Below are 14983 nucleotides of genomic sequence, written 5' to 3'. Positions count from 1 at the left end.
AGCAGCCAACTATATAAACCAATTAATAACAAAATCAAAGAAACACATCGACAATCATACAATAATAGTAGGGGACTTTAACACTCCCCTCACTGAAATGGACAGATCATCCAAGCAAAAGATCAACAAGGAAATAAAGGCCTTAAATGACACACTGGACCAGATGGACATCACAGATATATTCAGAACATTTCATCCCAAAGCAACAGAATACACATTCTTCTCTAGTGCACATGGAACATTCTCCAGAATAGATCACATTCTCAGTCCTAAATCAGGTCTCAACCGTTATCAAAAGATTGGAATCATTCCCTGCATATTTTCAGACCACAATGCTCTGAAGCTAGAACTCAATCACAAGAGGAAATTTGGAAAGAACCCAAATACATGGAGGCTAAACAGCATCCTTCTAAAGAATGAATGGGTCAACCAGGAAATTAAAGAAGAATTGAAAAAATTCATGGAAACAAATGATAATGAAAACACAACGGTTCAAAATCTGTGGGACACAACAAAGGCAGTCCTGAGAGGAAAATATATAGCGGTACAAGCCTTTCTCAAGAAACAAGAAAGGTCTCAGGTACACAACCTAACCCTACACCTAAAAGAGCTGGAGAAAGAACAAGAAAGCAAGCCTAAACCCAGCAGGAGAAGAGAAATCATAAAGATCAGAGCAGAAATCAATGAAATAGAAACCAAAAAAACAATAGAACAAATCAACGAAACTAGGAGCTGGTTCTTTGAAAGAATTAATAAGATCGATAAACCCCAGGCCAGACTTACCAAAAAGAAAAGAGAAAGGACCCAAATAAATAAAATCATGAATGAAAGAGGCGAGATCACAACTAACACCAAAGAAATACAGACAATTATAAGAACATACTATGAGCAACTCTACGCCAACAAATTTGACAATCTGGAAGAAATGGATGCATTCCTAGAGACATATAAACTACCACAACTGAACCAGGAAGACATAGGAAGCCTCAACAGACCCATAACCAGTAAGGAGATTGAAACAGTCATCAAAAATCTCCAAACAGGGGCGCCTGGGTGGCTCAGTGGGTTGAAGCCTCTGCCTTCGGCTCATGTCATGATCCCAGGGTCCTGGGATCGAGCCCCGCATCGGGCTCTCTGCTCAGCGGGGAGCCTGCTTCCCTTCCTCTCTCTGCCTACCTGTGATCTCTGTCTGTCAAATAAATAAAATCTTTAAAAAAAAAAAATCTCCAAACAAACAAAAGCCCAGGGCCAGATGGCTTCCCAGGGGAATCTACCAAACATTTAAAGAAGAACTAATTCCTATTCTCCTGAAACTGTTCCAAAAAATAGAAATGGAAGGGAAACTTCCACACTCATTTTATGAGGCCAGCATCACCTTGATCCCAAAACCAGACAAGGATCCCATCAAAAAAGAGAACTACAGACCAATATCCTTGATGAACACAGATGCAAAAATTCTCGCTAAAGTACTAGCCAATAGGATTCAACAGTACATTAAAAGGATTATTCACCACGATCAAGTGGGATTTATTCCAGGGCTGCAAGGTTGGTTCAACATCCGCAAATCAATCAATGTGACACAACACATTAATAAAAGAAAGAACAAGAACCATATGATACTCTCCATAGATGCTGAAAAAGCATTTGACAAAGTACAGCATCCCTTCCTGATCAAAACTCTTCAAAGTGTAGGGATAGACGGCACATACCTCAATATTATCAAAGCCATCTATGAAAAACCCACCGCAAATATCATTCTCAATGGAGAAAAACTGAAAGCTTTTCCACTAAGGTCAGGAACACAACAGGGATGTCCGTTATCACCACTGCTATTCAACATAGTACTAGAAGTCCTAGCCTCAGCAATCAGACAACAAAAGGAAATTAAAGGCATCCAAATCGGCAAAGAAGAAGTCAAACTATCACTCTTTGCAGATGATAGGATACTATATGTGGAAAACCCACAAGACTCCACTCCAAAACTGCTAGAACTTGTACAGGAATTCAGTAAAGTGTCAGGATATAAAATCAATGCACAGAAATCAGTTGCATTTCTCTACATCAACAACAAGACAGAAGAAAGAGAAATTAAGGAGTCCATCCCATTTACAATTGCACCCAAAACTATAAGATACCTAGGAATAAACCTAACCAAAGAGACTAAGAATCTATGCACAGAAAACTATAAAGTACTCATGAAAGAAATTGAGGAAGACACAAAGAAATGGAAAAATGTTCCATGCTCCTGGATTGGAAGAATAAATATTGTGAAAATGTCTATGCTACCTAAAGCAATCTACACATTTAATGCAATTCCTATCAAAGTACCATCCATTTTTTTCAAAGAAATGGAACAAATAATCCTAAAATTTATATGGAACCAGAAAAGACCTCGAATAGCCAAAGGAATATTGAAAAAGAAAGCCAAAGTTGGTGGCATCACAATTCCGGACTTCAAGCTCTTATTACAAAGCTGTCATCATCAAGACAGCATGGTACTGGCACAAAAACAGACACATAGATCAATGGAACAGAATAGAGAGCCCAGAAATAGACCCTCAACTCTATGGTCAACTAATCTTCGACAAAGCAGGAAAGAATGTCCAATGGAAAAAAGACAGCCTCTTCAATAAATGGTGTTGGGAAAATTGGACAGCCACATGCAGAAAAATGAAATTGGATCATTTCCTTACACCACACACGAAAATAGACTCAAAATGGATGAAGGATCTCAATGTGAGAAAGGAATCCATCAAAATCCTTGAGGAGAACAAAGGCAGCAACCTCTTCGACCTCAGCCGCAGCAACATCTTCCTAGAAACTTCGCCAAAGGCAAGGGAAGCAAGGGCAAAAATGAACTATTGGGATTTTATCAAGATCAAAAGCTTTTGCACAGCAAAGGAAACAGTTAATAAAACCAAAAGACAACTGACAGAATGGGAGAAGATATTTGCAAATGACATATCAGATAAAGGGCTAGTGTCCAAAATCTATAAAGAACTTAGCAAACTCAACACCCAAAGAACAAATAATCCAATCAAGAAATGGGCAGAGGACATGAACAGACATTTCTGCAAAGATGACATCCAGATGGCCAACAGACACATGAAAAAGTGCTCCACATCACTAGGCATCAGGGAAATACAAATCAAAACCACCATGAGATATCACCTCACACCAATCAGAATGGCTAAAATTAACAAGTCAGGAAATGACAGATGCTGGCGAGGATAAGGAGAAAGGGGAACCCTCCTACACTGTTGGTGGGAATGCAAGCTGGTGCAACCACTCTGGAAAACAGCATGGAGGTTCCTCAAAATGTTGAAAGCAGAACTACCCTATGACCCAGCAATTGCACTGCTGGGTATTTACCCTAAAGATACAAACGTAGTGATCCGAAGGGGCACGTGCAACCGAATGTTTATAGCAGCAATGTCTACAATAGCCAAACTATGGAAAGAACCTAGATGTCCATCTACAGACGAATGGATAAAGAAGATGTGGTATATATACACAATGGAATACTATGCAGCCATCAAAAGAAATGAAATCTTGCCATTTGCGACGACGTGGATGGAACTAGAGGGTATCATGCTTAGCGAAATAAGTCAATCGGAGAAAGACAACTATCATATGATCTCCCTGATATGAGGGAGAGGAGATGCAACATGGGGGGTTAAGGGGGTAGGAGAAGAGTAAATGAAACAAGATGGAATTGGGAGGGAGACAAACCATAAGTGACTCTTAATCTCACAAAACAAACTGAGGGTTGATGGGGGGAGGGAGGTTGGGAGGGGGGGTGGGATTATGGACATTGGGGAGGGTATGTGCTATGGTGAGTGCTGTGAAGTGTATAAACCTGGCGATTCACAGACCTGTACCCCTGGGGATAAAAATATATTATATGTTTATAAAAAATAAAATTTAAAAAAAATAATAAATAAAAAAAAAAGAAAGAAATGGGTTTTGGCAGGGAAGAGACAAAGAAAATATTCAGGAATTAAATAGTGATGATGGGCATACAATACAGTGAATATATTTAAAACTACTCAAGTACACACTCAAAAATGGTGAAATCTATGTTGTATGGAGCATTAGATAAATAAAAAACATATGCAAGGGTGCCTGGGTGGCTCAGTTGTTAAGTGTCTGCCTTCAGCTCAGGTCATGATCCCAGGGTCCTGGGATCGAGCCCCACATTGGGCTCTCTCTGCTCAGTGGGAAGCCTGCTTCTCCCATTTCCTCTTCCTGCATCTCTGCCTATTTGTGATCTCTCTCTCTGTCAAATAAGTACATAAAATCTTTAAAAAAATGCATAACAAAATATCAAATACAAAAAAATCCAAAGTATCAAATACTAATGTAAATAAAGATGTGTAATGACTCTCCAGTGAAAACTGCAAAACATAGCTAGGAAAAACTAAAGACCTACTTAAACAGGGATATTCATGGACTGAAAGGCTCAATATTGTAAAAATGGTCATTCTCCTCAAAATAAATGGAATCCCCAAAATATGCCATTACGTTTTTTCCAAGAAATTGATCAACCAATTCTAAAAATCACATGCAAATGCAAAGAACTAAGAACAACTGAGGTAATACTTGGAAGACTTACACTACCAGATATTAGGATCTATTATGAAATTGCACTAATTAGGCTATATAGCAAAGGTGCAAAAATATAGAAACTGTCCAATGGAAAGGAACCATGTCCTGGGACAGTTCCATACACACTGTCACCTGTTTAGGACAAAGAAGGCCTGGTAGGACAGGAAAAGTCTTTCAGTAATTGATAAGGGATCAACTGGATACCCTTATGGGAAAAAAATGTACCATGATCCCTATCTTACACCATATACAAAAAAAAAAAAAAAAAAAAGCCCAGATGAATTACAATATGAAAGTGCACACTAAAAAGATAAAATTTTAAAGGCAAAATTTAAGAGTTTATCTTCATGACTTTAAAGTAAGCAAAGAGACTCCCAATATAAATGTTATCCAGGAGTTACTTTTACCATTTTTGCAAATTTTCTATAAGTTTTAAATCATTCACCAATGAAAAGCTAAAAATAGACACCCAATAGAAAAGATGGCAAAAGAATGGAATCAGCACTGTACAAAAGATGATGTAAAAATATCCAGTAAACTTATGAAGCACTGGACATGTCATTAGTCCATCAAGGAAAGGCATATTAAAACCATAGTAAGATAGACCACCACACACTCAGCAGAATGTTTAAACTCAAAGAAAAAGAAAATACCAGATGTTGGTGAGGATGTAGGAGTTACATCTTAGTATATCTATCTTGAAAACATTTCACAAGAGCTATTAAAGCAAAAAATATACAAAATCTATGAGGCATCAATTCTACTTCAGAATATATATCGATAGCACCAAAGAATGTCCACAGCAGCAGCTTCAAAATAGCCTAAAGCTGGAAGACATCCAAAGAACATCATTAGCTTAAGAGTAGAACCAAAGAGTCTATACAAGCAAAGGTAATAATCTACAACTGCAACCAACATTATGAATGCATCTCACAAACACATTAAGCAGAAGATGGACACAAAAGAGTATATTGCATGATTCCATTTCTATCAAGTATAAAAAGAAAATTAACCTATGCTGCTAAAAGTCAGATTAGAAGTTAACCATGGGATGGGAGGGTTGTCAGCAAAAGAAAATGAGCATAAAAGGGACTTCTAGAGGTGCCAATAATTTCTATTTCTTGATCTGGATGCTTGTGAATACAGTAAACCCAGGTGTGTTCAGTTAGTAAAAAATCACTGAGTTATACAGGTACAACATACACACTTGTCTGGTGCTATATAAAGTTACATTTCAATATAAACTTAAATATGCTTATATTTATGCACTCATGTCTGTTATTGACCACCATGTGCAAATTTCCTATCTTCAAATGTATACAACTAAAGAGAATAGCAATCAGGGATATGCAAAAATGACTGTTTCCCTGCTAGTCACCCTGTATTAGTAAATAAGCAAGGATCAAGCACATAGAGCTGCAACTGGCTTTTGACTGCCTCACTTAAGTATGAATTAGATTAATTTAAAGAAAATACTGAGGAAGATATTCACTGTTCTGCAGAAAACAACCAAAAATTTAAAACTAAGAGCAATGTTTTAAAAACATTAGTGCTAAAAATTGCTTATTAAGCAGGGGTAGCAATTCTAGAGGATGAGTCTAGCTTTTTGTTATAGCTAAATTTCCTCCCCATCATTACATGTCCCCCTGCAATTATCGTTAAAAAAACCAAAAACTTCAATTTATGAGACAAATAGCAAAACCTCCTTCGCCACCAAATTCCTCCCCACCTCACAGCCTTAACATTGCTATAGTGAAGTCCCCACAAGTCCTAGTTGCATTAGGAAGGGCCTGGCATTCAATGGGCTTTCTAATGGGTAAAAGAAAATGATGTTCCCAAGTCACAGTAAAAACACTGATGTATCTGATTATCATATAGTTCCTAAGAATAAACTCTTATAAGCAGATTTGCCCATTGTTAACAATTTTATAAGTTCACTATGTTTTTTGTGGGTTTTACTGTTGCTATTTTAACATGTCTACCCATAGGTTATCAAGAATTGAGTATGGTAATGTTTATACCACCTTATCTCAACTTTATTAGAGGCAGGATTAGCACAGTATGGTTAGAGCACTGCCAGACCTGAACAAAAGGTAATCTACAATTTCTTCACTCTCCCACATATCCAAATATTCTATTCAGAGACAAAGACATCCCAGTTCATAGATATTGTGACTGACCAGAACTCACAGTCCCTATTCTGTACTTCATAGCACATTCTGGAGATCTTCAGGGGAAAAAAAAATCCAGTGACATTAGAAAGCGTAAGTACAAATCATTCCAAAATGTGCTCCTTACCGCCTCTCTTGGAAAACCCTCTGCTCCGTGTTTGATTGTCTTCACAGTCATTATTAGATTCTTGAATAAAAATTTAACATGTGAATAGCATCTAAATAATTAACTTTAAAGTTGTAATATCTAAAGAATAGCACTATCGCAGGTGAAGTAGTGAGAAAAATGAGTATTTTTAAGTTAAAATATGGACATTTTAAATCTCCAAATAATTTTAGCAACAGAAATAAAAAGACATTATTCACTCAAATCCCTATACAAATCATTTAATATGCCTAAATGTTCAATGTTAACTGTATAATTGAGAATTCACTATTTCTCAAGTGCTACATACAGGCCAAAAAATAAGAATTTCATCAATATTGGTATGAATAAAAATGGTCTCAGAAATATCTAAACTATTAAAATAGTCAAGTAGAAATAAATGTGGGCCATCAGCCACTAGAAATACATGACTATTCTTTTTATAATACTGTCAATATTTCTGTAATATGCCTTTCTTACTGTATCTCAAACATTAGTGGGTTTTTTAAACATATGTAAATTCTTCCCCAATCATCCTAATGAAACAATTGGGGGATATCTTGGCTTTTCTGTTTTTAAGGATGTTATCAAGTAACATCATCAGTTTCTCAACAGTGGAATGCGAATCTCTACACTGAAGGCTGCCTAAGAATTAGCTGGAAGGTTTGTTAAAAATAAATTCCTAGAAAAAAATTACATCAACCAATCAATCAATCCATCCATCCCTAGAATCCACCCCCAGAGATGTTTATCTTGAAAATATAGAGTGAGAGCAACAAATGAGTAATTTTTCAAAATTTAAAAACGTTACTAATATGACTTGAAGTAGTAACTTCAAGCTTTCTAGAAGATTCCAACAAAGCCACATTTGGGAAATACAGAAATGATTTCAAGAGACCTTTGTACATGTCATTAAATGTTTAAAATTTAAGAACTTTAAGTCATAGTAATGACATCAAGTGGCTAGACTGCTTAAAAGCTATGAGTTAAGTTCCTGTGCAAAAGTACTAATCTATTTAGCAACTAACCCAGAGCTCTTATTGCAGGCTCCTACTTGAAATGAAGTCAATAACTACCAAATATTCCTAAAGATTCATTTAATATCAAGACAACTTTCTGGGAAGCAGGATTTAATACTACAAGTGAGCTTAATAAGAAGGAAAGAATTTTGAAAAGAAAGTTGGCCAGCCCTGGAATAATGAGGACAACTAACATTTATTGCCTTATGTAAGAAAAAGCTGTAAATTAATTTGAGACCTGACAAGGACAAAGAGGTCTCCCATTAACTCTGTCCAGTTATTCCCCTAAAACAAACCTATATTTTGACCACACTGGGAATTAAAATAGCCTAATGATATTGGGAGAAGTTGGGTGATAAGTACAATTACATTTGGAGAGGGGCAATGGAAACCCTCTGTACTATTTTTCTATTTTTTAACTTGTAATGAGTCTTATACTATTTCAAAATATAGTTATTGAAAAAAAATCTGTAGAGTTAGGAAATAAAGCCAAGCACCAACAAAAAAGAGATATTATCCAAAGATTAGCTACAACCATATTATATTATTACATAAAAATTAATTACAGAAAGTATGTAAAATATATATAACATGTATGAAGTATAAATATTTAAAAACATAAACATAATATGATACATTAATTGAATATGTTAAACATATAGTAATAAATATATTAGATATCTAATATATATTCATATAAATATATTACATGAAATTATTAATAATGAATAGTGATAACACATATAGAATTCAGTATGGTCTAGCACTGTTCTAAAGGAGTAATATGTACTGACTTTTTAAATTTTCACAAAAACCTTGTGAAGAGGGCATTATCCTCTTTTATAAATAGAAAAAATGAAATACAGATGTTAAATATGCTTTTTCAAGATAATACAACTGAGAAGAAGAGACTCTGGGTCTCAAATCTAGGGTGTCCAAATCCAAAATGAATGGTCCTTATCACTAACTATACCAGATGGAGGAAACTAGACTGCAGGGAAAATAACAACCACAAAAGATGCAATTTGTGTACAGAATAAAATCTTCTATCATGGTATAAAAATCTGCTCCTGGGCTTGCCAATAAAGCAAACCATTTTGGAGGAAAGTTCTCTCAGGTGCCATGGAAACTAGAATTTGTGCTCAAAAGTGCTCTCATCTACCACTGATAAGAGTCAACTGGGGAAGCAGGTCTTGGCTAAGTGAAAATGATCTTGAATATTCTTTTTTTTTTATTAAGATTTTATTTGTTTATTTGTCAGAGAGAGAGAGAGCATGCACAAGCCGGTAGAGTGTCAGGCAGAGGCAGAGAGAGAAGCAGGTTCCCTGCTGAGCAAGAAGTCCAATGCGGGACTCAATCCCAGGACCCTGGGATCATGACCTGAGCAGAGGGCAGTGGCCCAACTGACTAAGCCACACAGGCATCCCTTAACTGGTTTTAAAAAGGGAGATAAGGTAAAATAGAAATGGAAAAGAATAAAAATGGTCTTTTTTTTTTCTGTTAAATATTTGTCCTATGTTACATACATTTTCATTTGAATAAAATGAAAAAAACAGAAAATCAGGGAGAATGAGACTGACAATAACTTAGGGAACAGTTTTATTAGATATATTAAAACTCCATCTAATTCAGAGACCTGTACCCACAATTCCAAAGGGTTTTAAGGTGATCAGTCTAGGCTTGGTTTTGATTTTTAGAATCACTGTTAAGAGTGCAATGAAACTAAGACTCAAATATTTAATGAAGACAGATGGCATTTACTGTTTACCATGAATGTGTCCGATATTAAATTTCTTAATTTCATGCACATTTTCATTAAGTCTGCCTAACCACCTATAATAGGGATGTCCTCCATTCTGCAGAATAGCAAACTGTGGCTATGAGAAACTAAGCAACTAGCTCTAAGTCATTCAACTAGGGGGTCACAAAGCAGGGACAGGAAACAAAGTCTGCAACTCCAAAGATTCCACAGATAAGGGCACCCCGGCGGCTTTGTTTGTTAAGCATCCAATTCTTGATTTCAGCTTAGGTCATGATCTCAGAGTTCTGAGACGTAGCCCTGAGTGGGCTCTGCACTGGGCATGGAGCCTGCTTAAGATTCTCTCTCTCTTTCCCTCTGCCCCTACCCTCTACTCTCTTAAAAAAAAAAAAAAAAAAAGACTCCACAGATAAGTGATTGCCAAACAAAAAAGCATCAGAGTCACCAGGGATGCTTTTTAAATACAGGTTCCAAGGCCTCACCCAAATCTGCTTCATCAGTTTCTTCGAGGAAAGCACTATTAATTATTGTAATCTATAGTCTGGTAACATTACTCTATTCTCATCATCCTCTGTATTCCTCCAAACCAGTCTGTCAGTACCCCTGACAGAAATGTCTTGATTTCAACGCTCATCCACATTCTCATGAATCTTTTTCCACTGTCAAGAATAGGGACCTGCATGTCTCAAATTGCATGTATATATGGACACAGGAGTTTTGATTCTTGGCAAGTTCTTTCCATTATCCACTTTTTCCCAAGGTAGCAAACCATTCAAAAGTTGCACCTCATAGATCAAGGTCAAACTAAGACGTCTGAGTTCTTGGTTACAACTCTGGCAACAGGTGCTTTATCAAACTGGGTTCAAATAAATTAGAACTGAAAAAGACTATGACACTTAATCTTAGTTTCTCTTTAGCATGTACACTGACCATTAAATTTTAAAAGGCTGCTACAAAAAACACTGAACTTACCTCTCCAGAAATCAGAGCTATCACCTTCTTCAAACTTGTTATTTGAAAAACCTATACAAAATAGAAAATTAAACTTGCAAATTCCTGAAAACAATTACCTGTACCTCTGTGGTAAACCAAACAAAAACCAAAGGGATTACCAGTTCTGATACCCGCTTAAAATAAAATAAACCACATAGAGTTATATATACATATACTGAATGAAAACTCACACAAGTTGCATTATGACTTCTGCCTTGTGTCAATTAACTAAGGTAAAAGGTCCAGTCAGTGTTATACTACCTCACATATCACATATATGTAAATGGTTGGAACAGCAGTATATATCAACATAAACACTATATACTTCCTATTCAAAAGATCCAAGTTTTTAAAACCTTATAAATTAACTCAATCTCTTCAACTGCCAGAGGACAATGCAACTAAATTATAATCCAATATCCAATAATTTTTCCCATTTCAGTAATAAGGAAATTCTTCCAACATTTTTTGTTTATAAAATTTTTTTATATCTTTCATTTAGCTTTGCTTTCAAATTTCTCATATAATAAAAAGCTATATCTAGATTTGTGTGTCTCTAGAGCATACAGATACATCACTAAAATTAATTTTAAAAGCATTCATCAATAATATTTCACAAAATTTTAAAATATTGAATCTTAATAAAATTGTCCTTAGTGCAAAGATATTCAGGGATTAATATCCATTAAAATTAAAGGTCACTGTAATATGGCTGTCAATCAGTATTTAAGCTAAATTATAAAATATTAAATATATTAAATCATGGCAATACAGACTAATCAATTAGTATCTGAAATGTTAAATTTATATGCAGAATATATACATAAAGTCACTTAGTATCTCAGGTTCAAAAAATATAACATCCCTTTTTAGCAGAGAAATTTAATACACAATTATGATACAAAAGTAAGTGCCCAATAGCCTCAATATATAATTAGATGATAAAAAGGATTTTTCTTGAAAAGATACATCATTTCAAAATAAACACAATCTGTACAGAAAGAGTTTTATACGATGAAACCTAAGTTTTGAGTTATTTAGTTCATTTCAGAATTTGCAATCTTTCAAGTTGGTTCAGAAAAGGATTATATTCTCTCCACTGTCCTCCACAACTGCTCCTTCCCTCCATTCTAACCTTCTTAACTGCCGGGTTTCCAAAATGCGTCGGAAGTCTTCAACCTACACATTACTGGTCTTGATCTTAAATTCTGTTCCAGTTCTGATACACAGTTTTTAAAGAAAAAAAGAACTTCAAAGCTTCTACTGGTTCTTTGCTCAACAAGGTGGAGATTCAAATTTACCTTTGGAAGTATAGAAGGTGGATCTCTTGTTGCAGAGCACAGGGCAAGGGAGCCCTGAGTACAGAAATAAACTAGGGTTCACTCAAACTGTGATTCTAAGATACCATAAGCAGTTTACCTCTGTTTCCAAAACTCTTTCCAACTCCAAAACCACCCATTGTGGATGTATTCTCTCTTTTATTAGACTCGCCAGCATCTGAAAATGTTGATAGAGTTAAAACTCTTTAAAACATAAAATTGATTGTGTCATCAAAAACTAGGAATTAAACAAATATTTGGGATTACTTAAAAATAAAATCTTTTAAAAAGTCGGGGGGGATAGGGTGCCTGGTGGCTCAGTGGGTTAAGCATCTGCCTTCAGCTCAGGTCGTGATCCCAGGGTCCTGGGATTGAGCCCGCCATCCATCGGGCTCTCTGCTCAGCGGGGAGCCTGCCTCCTCCTCTCTCTCTCTCTCTGCCTGCCTCTCTGCCTACTTGTGATCTCTCTCTCTGTCAAATAAATAAATAAAATCTTTAAAAATAAATAAATAAATAAAAAGTCGGGGGGGAGGACACCTGACTGGCTCAGCTGGTAGAGCATGCAACTCTTGATCTCAGAGTGGTAAATTCAAGCCCTGTGCTCAGTGTAGAGATTACTTAAAAATAAAAATTTTATTTTTTTTTTTAAGATTTTATTTATTTATTTGACAGACAGAGATCACAAGTAGGCAGAGAGGCAGGCAGAGAGAGAGGAGGAAGCAGGCTCCCCGCTGAGCAGAGAGCCCGATGCGGGGCTCGATCCCAGTACCCTGAGATCATGACCTGGGCTGAAGGCAGAGGCTTTAACCCACTGAGCCACCCAGGCGCCCAAAAATAAAAATTTTAAATGAAAGAATGAATCTCTGACATAAAGGGACATCCAAAGATGGGTGAGAAAGAAGTACAGGAACTTAAAAAGATAAAATCTCCTGCAACTTCTATTTAAACATTCTTGAATTTTAAAAATAAAAATTCTTGAATTATAATACCAACATAAAAACAGAAACATACTATTGGTGAAATACAGCTTTCTACTAGTTTTTATTTTACTAGTGATCTGTTATCAGGAAATTCAACTCTCTGATGTTCTGTATATTGAAACCTCACCCTGAACAGAGCCAGCTATTAATGCCCAGTATCAAAGTCCTGCTATTGAAAATTTTATACTCTTGTCCTGTTTTTTTAATTACTTATTACTTATTCACTTTGTTAGCATTTAAACGTCTCTCAATCTTTCCACTTTTAAAACTCAATTTAGGGTGGAACTACATAATAAATAAAAACTGCACTTACCACTCCCTTAGCCACATCTCCACCCCTCCAGGGTCTTTCCTCATGTTATCCTTGTGAGCTTTACCTCCAACTACACAACACTGAGCACCCAACACTTTAATTCACACCAAACAACTTCCCATACTCCACATTGTGAACTTCTAATATTTTCTACATTCCTACACACTGTTCCTTAAGCATGGCATTCCCTACTTTCCTATTTTTCCTATCAAAATTCTTTTCACTCTTCAAAACCCCAGTTCAAAGGCTATCTCCTCTATGAAGTCTTTCAGACCTCCAATCACAATCAATCCTTCTTCTACATTCCCACAGCACACTCTCTTTATTTCTTTCCATGTGTTTCTCTACCACTAGAGTTAAGAATTTTTTTTTTAAAGATTTTATTTATTTATTTGACAGAGAGAGATCACAAGTAGATGGAGAGGCAGGCAGAGAGAGAGAGAGAGGGAAACAGGCTTCTTGCTGAGCAGAGAGCCCGATGTGGGACTCGATCCCAGGACCCTGAGATCATGACCTGAGCCAAAGGCAGCGGCTTAACCCACTGAGCCACCCAGGCGCCCCATAGAGTTAAGAATTTTGAGAGCAGAGTTGGTATGGCAAGAAGCATGGCTATTTAAAACAAAAAAAAATGGAACAAAAGACAGCCAAAATGACATAAACTGCAACTTTAAACTATCACTAGAAAAAGTTAAAGCATTATCTTGTGGTCTTCATAAATTGTGTCTTATATAACTACATAATATCCTAGTACAAGGCAGTAAAATGATCTACAAAACTCCTAAAGCCATGTGCAAAATTGTGTATGAGCAATTATCTCATATTTTCACCAAATTCTAAAGATGTGTGTGAGATTCAAGAAGTTAAAACTATTTAGGTCATAGTTCACAGAACATGAAAAGTGATTAATATTACATTTTAAGAATTGAGAGTCAATTTCAAAAATAAATTACTAGCTATGAAAGCTCTGAGAAAAAATATCAGAGATTGAAACTAAAAATTACATTAACAATAAGGGAAAGGAGTTACATTCATGGGTCTATGAATTTCCAAGATTATATATAGTACAATGATAACTTTTTAAAGTATCAACATTCAACCAAGAGTTTTGATCAGAAATTTAATGTGTTTTTCAACATAACACATATGGAATTAACAACGTGTAGTAAAATCTATTTCAGTGATGATTTTTTCATTTTAAAAACCCTTTATTCGGAGATACAGGCTTCCAGTTACAGAATGAATAAATCACACAGATAAAAGATACAGTAAAGAAAATATAGTCATTAGTGTTGTTAATAATGTTGTATGGTGACAGATGGTAGCTACATTTGTGGTGAGCACAGCATAATCTAAAGAGTTGTGCAACAGGGTGCCTGGGTGGCTCAGTGGGTTAAGCCGCTGCCTTCGGCTCAGGTCATGATCTCAGGGTCCTGGGATCGAGTCCCACATCAGGCTCTCTGCTCAGCAGGGAGCCTGCTTCCCTCTCTCTCTCTCTCTCTGCCTGCCTCTCCATCTACTTGTGATCTCTCTGTCAAATAAATAAATAAAATCTTTAAAAAAAAAAAAGAGTTGTGCAACAGCTATGCTGTATAGCTGAAACTAATGTAACATTGTGTGTCAACTACACTTCATTTAAAAAAAAAAAGAAGAAAAAAAGCATCTTCAATTCATGTAAA

General features: G+C 35.9%; 1 protein-coding gene across 4 annotated transcripts in view; it reads right to left on the bottom strand.

The window, feature by feature from the left end:
• DDX4 (DEAD-box helicase 4) overlaps window positions 1–14983 on the bottom strand; it is an 84689-nt gene that overhangs the window by 35631 nt on the left and 34075 nt on the right. The window contains exons 5-7 of one of the 4 annotated variants that reach the window (XM_047731200.1): window positions 12115–12192; window positions 10675–10725; window positions 6907–6966 (exon numbers count right to left, since the gene is read on the bottom strand). In XM_047731200.1, the coding sequence (XP_047587156.1) occupies window positions 6907–6966; window positions 10675–10725; window positions 12115–12192 (189 nt within the window). The remainder of the gene's footprint in view (window positions 1–6906; window positions 6967–10674; window positions 10726–12114; window positions 12193–14983) is intronic. The other 3 variants (XM_047731201.1, XM_047731202.1, XM_047731203.1) reach the window with 3 other exon arrangements.

Source organism: Lutra lutra, chromosome 5, assembly GCF_902655055.1.
Source record: "Lutra lutra chromosome 5, mLutLut1.2, whole genome shotgun sequence".
In the NCBI taxonomy this organism is placed as follows: domain Eukaryota; kingdom Metazoa; phylum Chordata; class Mammalia; order Carnivora; family Mustelidae; genus Lutra; species Lutra lutra.
The sequence above is the reverse complement of the archived record's forward strand: the minus strand, read 5'-3'. Positions and strand labels throughout refer to the sequence as shown.